Source organism: Argiope bruennichi, chromosome X2, assembly GCF_947563725.1.
Source record: "Argiope bruennichi chromosome X2, qqArgBrue1.1, whole genome shotgun sequence".
NCBI classification, from domain to species: domain Eukaryota; kingdom Metazoa; phylum Arthropoda; class Arachnida; order Araneae; family Araneidae; genus Argiope; species Argiope bruennichi.
The window spans coordinates 7563051-7572419 of record NC_079163.1 but is presented as its reverse complement, the minus strand read 5'-3'; the positions used below and the strand labels follow the sequence as shown (position 1 = coordinate 7572419).

The window sequence follows — 9369 nt, the reverse complement described above, 5'->3', positions numbered from 1 at the left end:
TTGTAACATATGAACAGAAAACTGCGAGCGATGATGAATTTCTTGCACGAAGAATTGTCTTCAATTTTCCAAACGTGAAAATTTTTAAAATTAATGTTTCTATCTACATCAAAGCAATATTCGTCTCTCCAAATAACATTTTTCAGAAAAAAAAGTTTTGATTTTGCATTGCAAAAATTCTTTTCTTGCTGAGTATTCCAGTAAGTCTCTGAGATTGTTTAAATATTCAGTTCCCCAAGTTTCTCTTCCCTTATTTATAAAGACAATAGTGCAACTGCCGAACAGTGAAAGTGAACAACGTTATTATTATTAAATTTTTTGAAGCCATAATGATTTGATGATGTACTAGTTGCATTCCGAAATAAACGCTTTCTTCCACATTTGTGGCCAGTCCTTCTAAATTTAAAACTAAGCATATTCTGCAAATTTTCTAGATAGAAATGTTAAATTTTGTATAGATGAAAATAAGAGAAAATATATACTAATTCACACTTGAAATTATGATGGATATATAAAAATTTAATTTTTGCAATTTTTGTACAAATGCCTATCTTATTTAATGAAATTTTGTAATTCAAAGTATGTTTAGATGCAATATTTAAAAAAACTAAAACTTGTTCGTAAGTGCAGTCCCTTAATGCCATTTTAGAAGAAAAAAAAAATAGTGACTTCGAAAACCATCTTACATAGTTGTGAAATTAGTTTTTATCTTAAGCCTAATATTTAAATATTTACCATTATAATTTCAATTTTGATTACGATAAAGTTGCAATCTATATGAATCTATATTTTTGGCAAGAAATTCAGGGGCAAAAAAAGAAAAAGAACGAATAAAATATAAAGTAATATATTTTATTTCTAGCTTTCTTTCTTGCATAGATTTAAGACAAATTGAAAATTAGTAATAAATCATTAGCAGCGCTTTTAAGAAAATAGGCAAAAATTTGCTACTGCATTACCTGCGAAAAAAATTTAAGCTCTTGATACTGTATCTGAGAATTAAGCGTTTTAATGTCTCATGTTTAGATGCTGCATTTAAATGTCATTTGCATTACATTGGATTATATATAACTAAATCTAAGCTAGAAAATGAAGTAATATATTTCAGATCTGAAGAAATTTCAGTAATTATCAACATTTCCTTATTGAATTTTTTTTTCGCCTGAGAATTAACCGGCAGCTGTTTTTAAAATTATTAATATGATTTCTATCATTTATTTTAGCCAAACCGCTGATTATTTTGCACAAAAAAAAAGCAACTTATTTGAACAGCTTTAACGTAAAAAATACATTAGCTCATTTCAAGTATCAGCTTGTGGAATGTATATACATAAAAACATACATACATATATATAGAAAGAAATAAACATTATTCATATCCATTTAAATTTGAATTTAAAGCCCTTTCTATGTATTTTTTTTTTCATTTTGTTAAATAAAGTTAAACCGTAAGAGATATAAATATTAAATCCTCATAAAACTAAAAATTATAATTCATTTTATTAGATTAAATTTGTATTATGCACATCAGAATTACAATTTTTATAAAGGTCTTCCGTATGGGAAAATTACAAACGTGTTCCTTTTTAATAAATACATTTTTAAAGCAAATTTTCTCACACTTTATATTAATTATTTTCAACACTCGTCTGAAACGCGGTACGGGTCATCAGAATTTTTCTCACGGAAGTTTCGTTTCGTTATCAGAGACAAGGAGAATCATTCTCTCATATTGATTTGATTGCCATTTGGCGTACATTGTAAAATCGCCAAATCTTATATGCAAACATAAAGTTCATAATGCGGTAGCCTTTTTTAAGGCTTCAGCATAAAAGACACCTTTTAATGAGGTAGGGGAAAATTTCTTGAGCGCAAGTACCACACAACCCAAATATTATACTCTGAATATAATGAACTAAAACGGAGTTTTCAACTAAAAAAAGTCGCGAGTTAAGGGAACATTATGTGAATTCTTATATACAGTTTAAATATCCATAATTCAAAACAGAATAGAGTAATGGCGAAAACTATATTTGCTATCTCTGGCCATTTAAATGTTTTCTAATATTTAATAAGATTATTAACTGTCTGGTAACAGATAATTTATATTAAATACGCTAAGGAATGTACAATACGGCCCACTTATTGACTGACATATGCAAAAAACGAATTAAATAAAAAACACATTGCAAAAAACATTTTATTTAAAAATGTAGAACTAACAATAAAATTACAGTTACATAAATAGCTTTAAACTGATTCACGTTTGCTTCCCATAGCTGAGACCAAGACTACTTTGCCTTAAACTGGACAAGAAATCTCTAAAAGAGAATATATACATATATATGCAAATACATATCACAATATATACCAAATATTATAATTTTCAAAAAAAAAAAACATCACTTTTTTAACTTTGAAAATATATTAGTATTAAATGAAAACCTATAAATCAAACAAATTAGGAAATAATACTTTTTCAACTATCACATTATTAGGAAATTATACTTTTGCAACTATCAAATTATTATAAGCCTAGATCTCTACACAAATGCTTATAAGAATATCATTTTGTTCTTCTTAAGGAACTTGCTACTTCAAATATGAGCATCATTTTTAAAAACTGGATTTTAAAAAATAACAAAAATATTAATCAAGATCAGAAGTAAAGTTATGTTAAAAAATTATTATCAATGAATGAAAACTTGTTAATGTATTGATTTCGATAGAATAATATAGCAACAAAGCTTTTAACATTTCCTGGTCATCAGGTGCCATCTCAAAAATTTTGAACACTTTTTTCTGTTAGAATTCATGCTTCATAGGAAACCTAGTTTACATATTTTCTTAGACGTAAGATAAGAAAATTTCCATATATCTCCTATCTATAATCATATAACAGTAAAATGCACCATAAAAATTCCTATTATCTTTGACATACTAAATATGTTTCTATAATTGATGAAAAGCACAAGACAAAAAAAAAAGAAATATCCCTATGTTCTCAGTTTAATCATTCATTTTCAGATAACAGTAAATAGCTGCCCAAGTCTAATGCAAAGCTAAGGAAGCTTCAAAAGAATTGCATCTATGGCCGTTTTTTTTGTAAGCTCCAGCAGCAAACAAATAGTCCTCATAATAAAAAGTAAACCAGTTAGTTAAAAACAAATCTGTGGTTGAAAAAAAAAATTATTTACAAATATTTACAAATTTAAACACCAGTTTCATATCAGAAATAATATCTGCTCACCCAACACTTTCTTTTGGTCTTGAATTTATGGGATTCTTCTGGCTGCAAGAACCTGGGTTAAGTAATCAGAAGATTAAAATGACTTCAACTATATATATGAAATAAAATTCAAACATTTTACATCCGTGATATATTCAAGACAAAAAGAATTTAAAAAATTCATTCATGTGCATTTTAAATTAGTTAATAACACACTGCTTGGGAACCTGATGAAATGTAACCATTCTATGTGTTTATAAAAAAAAAGAGGAAATTTTACTGAAATTATTTATAATACAGCATAATTATATCGTAAAAATAATTCATTTTATATTACTAATGCAAGAAAAAAGAACCTGCACTAAAATGTTGACAATTAAGTAGATGAATTCCAAGCTGTTTTGCCTGAAAAAAGGTTTGACTAAATGATTAAACAACACTGAAATCGATGAACAATTCTAACAACGTTTTACATATAGCAAGAATTCGGTGTCAATTAAAGGCAGGGTAGTTATTTCCAAACTACAAAAAATTTTCATACTGGGGAAGACCAGGATTTATGAGAAAAAATTCTAATCATTTACACTAACACTAAAAGAATCAGCAACAAGGTGCAGCACAACAGAAAATAAACAAGAGTGAAAATAATAGAACGAAAAACAGTTATTGCGAACAATATAACATGCAATTGAATGGAATTCAACTTTGTTTATAATGGTATGATTGCTATAAGTTTCCAGTTTAGAGCATATTATGCAGGGTATTCCAAAAAAGTAGAACAGTTTATTTTACTAAATACTGCAAACAGATACTTATTGCAACAGATACAAAGTTTCATTAAATAAGATAAGCATTTGTGACAAAACACTCTGGCTTTTGTAAAGGTTAATTATAGAAATTTTTTAAAATTATTTTCTTTATTGCACACATCCCCTATAGTGTCAACTAGTAAAATGTTTTTCTTAATTAGTAAAATGCCATACTTGCACAAACAAATTTTCATACTTCTATTCAAAAAAATTGATTGAAATAAGAGTTTTTTTTAATTTACAGGGATTTGTCACAAATTCAGATGGAAATATTTATTTCAGAAATGCAAATTGATTCAAAACTGTCATACTGTTTGTTTCAAGATCCTGCAACTAGCATTTTTTAACAATTTAATTCCACAACGAGGTAAACTACATTAAGATGTGCGTATGTGCGTTTACAGAATTCTTTGTCAGATCTTAACTTCCATCACGTTAGATACATTTTATTTCATCTCACCCATATTTTAGTGGAATAAATGCCTCCTCACGCATGAGCAGAAAGGCGGAGAAGTTATGTAATTGACAGTATGTAAACATTTGTCTAGTAATATATATCATTAAATAATCATGATTTGAAATTAACTTGCTAATCATATTATGCTTGCATATTATTACTCATTTTGATTGGCTGACAAATAGGAAAGTAAAACTTTAGACTTGACATTTAAGATATCTCGGAGAAGTGTTAGAATGCTGAGCAAGAAAATAAAATTATTTTCTCGTACTTGTCTGCTTTCTAAAAAAATGACAAATTTCAGTCACAAGGGAATTTGGATAAGCTGACGATTGATGCTATATGTAATCACAATTCCGGTCTAGTTGTAAGAAAATATAAACACCGTTTCCCGAATTCCCAGCCTCATAGGAAGTGCTTCCAACTGTGTACGCGATATTAAAGCTTTCCGAAAGAATGACACACTTGAATAAAATGAAGAGATTTGAAATGTCGTTACAAATCTGCAATCAGAGGCGGCGGTAGCAGGGGGGCAAGGGGGGAAATTGCCCCCCCCGTCGGCAAAAGTGTTCATACTTCAGAACGGTTGTAGAAATCGAATCACTATTGAATATGATTGTTTAAAAACACCTTAATGTTAATATATTGTAAACAAGCGAAATATCCAACTAACGGTTAAAGTATTTTGACTATATTTGGCAAAATAATTGATAGGGTGGTAGTTCGATAATATACCGCATTTTGCGGGCAATTTTTGATAGACCGACTAACTGAATGCAATGGATGTTTGAGTTCGCAAATTTTCGGGTATCTGATTCATATGTCGTTCATTCAACTTATAATTTGTATTACTTTTTGCAATATAACCGATAAGGTAACAAGTGAATAAGATATCGATAAGGTAACAGACTCATTTTGCTAGCAATTTTTGTTCGGCCGACTATGAACTCAATGTGGTGAGAGTCGAAGACGCTAAGATTAGTTTATTAAACGGCAGATCTTATGTGGGATATTTATTATTATTTTATTCCCTAGAATAATATAAGGACATTTGAAGTAATGATGCGTTTTCAAGTGGTTTTTGCATTTTAAATTACTTAATACTTTCAATTAATTGCGGATTTAAAATTAAAAATTTAGTAATTCTATACGCGAGTCAGACTCGTTATTTATACGAAGAGGTTAAGAAAAACCAATGCATGCAACTGAGGGGATAAAACTCATTTTTGGGAGGAATATTAGCTTGCGATAATTTCAAATTGCTTAATCATAAGAACGCATATCTAAAAATGAAGATAGGGAAATTCATATTCCAGATTTAATTGTTTCTTAATAAAATGCATTGATTTTTTAAGCCTAAATATATATCGAAAAATACATGGGGGATCTAATATTTAATTAGTCCATCTTTCATATCTTACATAAAATATTAAGTTTATTCATATATTTACAAAATATTTCCTCCAACCTTCTTAAGTATCTTTTCCTTATTCTATATTGTTCGTATCCAAACTATAGTAAATTTTTGTTGAGCACGCGCACTAATTCTCCTCGGACTCGAAACACCTCTTTAACAAATATTTTAGAAAGGAAACTATGCTGACTGGATAATATATTTGGAGAAATATAGAATATTTTTTTATTTATTATTCTGGATTTCTAAAAAAGTTTTTTTTATAAAACTTTTTGTTTCAACATTCATTTTATATAGCTTCTGATATAAAATAATTAGAGCATGCGTTTGTCTTCAATTAGAGCATCAGATCTTCAATTAGCATGTCATAATTTGTGTTTCTATCCATATACTACAATCTAGAATACCATATTTTTTTCTAAAATTAGATCTCAGAGAAATTAAATTTCAAGAGTCTCATACTTTTAATTTGGTTATATTAACATCCCGTTTCAAAGCAACACTAGGGCTATTTTGGGACGGACCTCATAATTTTGAACCGCAGTCAGATAACGAGGACGACACATGAGCTGTTACCCCCTCTCCAAACTTTCACACTATACCAGCGGGAGGACGTTTGGTCCCGACGGATTTAGCGTGCAATAGGCCCGCTTACACGACGGTTCTTCGATGGAATCGAATCTCGAGCCTGATTTCCTCTGGTTCTGAAGCCGTGACCTTACCACGAGGCTACAGCGGCCCTCAAGAGTCTCAAAGTAATAGATTCAAATATTGACAATTTTTTGATGGCCAATAAAAAAAAACTGAGAACATATTTTTTACAAGTATCTTTGTAAATTTTAACAATGAAAGAAAGGATCGGCATTTGAATAAAAAAAAGAAACCAAATAATATTAGATTTTCTTTAATCAAATGTAAAATTAATTATTATGAACGGTTTTGAAGCCAAATTAGAGAGATTATGCTTGCCCCCCCCGTCGGCAAATCTCTGCCACCGCCTCTGTCTGTAATGTTACTTTTCAGCAAGTTTAGTTCAATTACTGGAAAGACAGTTTTACGATCAGCTCTGTTGGATGCAGATCGGGTGCCACGTCAGTGATCCCAGAATGTGGCGACCACTTGGCGACAAAATAGATATTACTGAAAACTTCCAGAATTTTAGCAATTGAGTTAATTGGAACTGAGATAAGCCTGATTGTTCCAGAACTTTCTCTGCCCGCCTCCAGGGAACTATAAAAGGCATGCAGTCTCGACCTGCAGTCAGTCGTAGTCGTGTATAGAGTCGTCGAGAGGATAGCGAAGCAACAGCGGAACAGTTGGATAGTCTGGCGAAGCGCAAGCGTTTGTTGAATTGAGCTGTGTGCCGAGCCCTGGTGTTTACTGTGGAAGCAGCATCGAGTCGTGAGTGGAGTAGCCAGCCGTGTAGTAGTGAGTCGGCAGTTGGATGCAGCTAAAGCGATTGGAGAATTGCAGACATTTGAAGAGACCGTGGAGTGAAGCTACGTATATTCCCTCCCTCTACTGAATTCTTTCTGGCCGCTTTGTGTGCTGTGGTTGCTATTGCTACCAATTACTACTTGTGGGGTACTGTTGTAGAAGTGTGATGCTGTGTTTTGTCTCGGTTGTGTATTTTTTGTCTTCATGTCTAATAAAAGTCGTCACTGTTCGTTACTAAAGGACTGATTATATTTCATCCACCAACAAATCGAAAAAGAACCCGATGAAAGTATCCGTCACAATATCTTCAGAAATACAATTCTGATAGACAAATGTCGCTTTAATCAAGACGCAAGTAACAAAAGTCAAAACAGTTACTTTCCAAACCGAAAAATCCCGTTCTTCACACAAAAAAAAAAACTTCCGTCATTTGTAAAAAATTTCCACAAATGTGATTTTTTCATTTTTATAAGTTTTTTTTATCGCTTTTTTTTTTTTTTTTTTTTTTTTTTTGCACAACAATATGTTTAAAGTGGCCGCTATGCTGCTGCGTACTTGATTTTTTTTCTCCGGTATCACAGACTTGACTTATTGATTTTCATTCATCGGGTTGCTTACGTTCTTCTAGATATAACACGTTTCCTATAAATGCAGCACATCCTTGCCGAGAAATTCAATAACTCTGTTTTGATGTCACAAATGAGACTTGGGAGTAAGTTCTGATGGGAAATGGCAACTTTCTATAGGTGTTGGCGGTGTTATTTTTGAACAATCTTTTTAAGCACTACAATTGAAGTATTATAAAACCATTATTTTAAAATTAAATGAGTTAATCAATGCATTGTTATTTTTCGATTCCGTCTTTTTAGAATCTTTTGTGATATGTCTATTATTCCTGGAAATCTACAGCGAAAACATTCGTTCTAGCACTAGTCTGAAGTAAGGGGAAATGATCGATGTCACTAAACATGTCTTTCAATATCCAAACAAATTCTACAGATAAAAGTATGAGACTTTGCGTCTTTAGAGATGAATATAAGAAAAATATTTTAGTCATTGAAACCTTTTCATAACGGGGACCATATGAAAATTAAATTTTTGTAACTTTTTGATATGAACCTTTACAGACACCACATTTATTTCAGACATTCAGGTACCTTATTTGATAAAACATTGAAAATGGAAGCATATGCCTAGTAGCAAAAATTAAGGAAAGAAATATTTACTTCGGGTTTTTTTTTTTTTTTTTTGAAGACCTTGTATAAATTATATTCAAAATTAAAAATACAATTTTTGTGAAAGTTTCTAAAGCATAATAATTAAAAATCAAACACTTACAATTATTATCAATAAAAAAATGTTTTCAATGCATTACTAGGAGTCATTTCTCTGGGGAGGAGAATCTAATTAATAGCCACCTTGAGGTATCTAATTCATCACTTTGAAGAAAAAGATTTACAATTTTAATTTTTAAGATACAGCTCATTTTAAATGAGTGAGAGATGACCATCATTATGAAAAAGGAAATAAAAATAAACCTATATTACGAAACATTGTAATTTATAATACGCGGTTTTGATTTCATAACTTAACTTCACCTAACTTATATTTAACTTTTAGATGACAGCTATCCAAAATCTTAAAACATTATCTATAAATGGAGATTCAGGCACACAAACAGGAAAGTGACTTCCCACATCCCTAGTTAATTGTAGAAAAGATATTCCTTTCAGTAATCATGGCATAAATTACTCCTTTACTTCTTGCAAACGTTCTATCAAATCATTAAATTTAGTAACACAAGATGAAGCCCAGAAGCCAAAATCTTAACTAATGTTCCGAACATTAATTAAACACAGAAGTCGATTGTATGACTCATTAAATCAAATAAAACACTTCCGTTTTAATTCAGTAAAAAACGAGTTTTAGAAGCTGAAAAGTGCATGCCAGTTAATTCATTCGTAATAATTCTTCATATAATGAATCTAGATCAGAGAAGCAAATACAAAGTTAACAAACTATA

The 9369-nt window shown here is 30.4% G+C and overlaps 1 protein-coding gene across 2 annotated transcripts in view; it reads right to left on the bottom strand.

Moving 5' to 3' along the window:
* Window positions 1–2182: 2182 nt before the first annotated feature.
* The window catches only part of LOC129959946 (ankyrin repeat domain-containing protein 27-like), a 57742-nt gene continuing 50555 nt past the window's right edge, over window positions 2183–9369 (bottom strand). For both annotated transcript variants that reach the window (XR_008783485.1, XM_056072861.1), the window contains 2 exons: window positions 3251–3302; window positions 2183–2321 (listed from right to left, as the gene is read on the bottom strand). Coding sequence is in view for 1 of the 2 variants with exons in the window: in XM_056072861.1 (XP_055928836.1) it covers window positions 2261–2321; window positions 3251–3302 (113 nt within the window). In the remaining variant the exon portion in view is untranslated. The remainder of the gene's footprint in view (window positions 2322–3250; window positions 3303–9369) is intronic.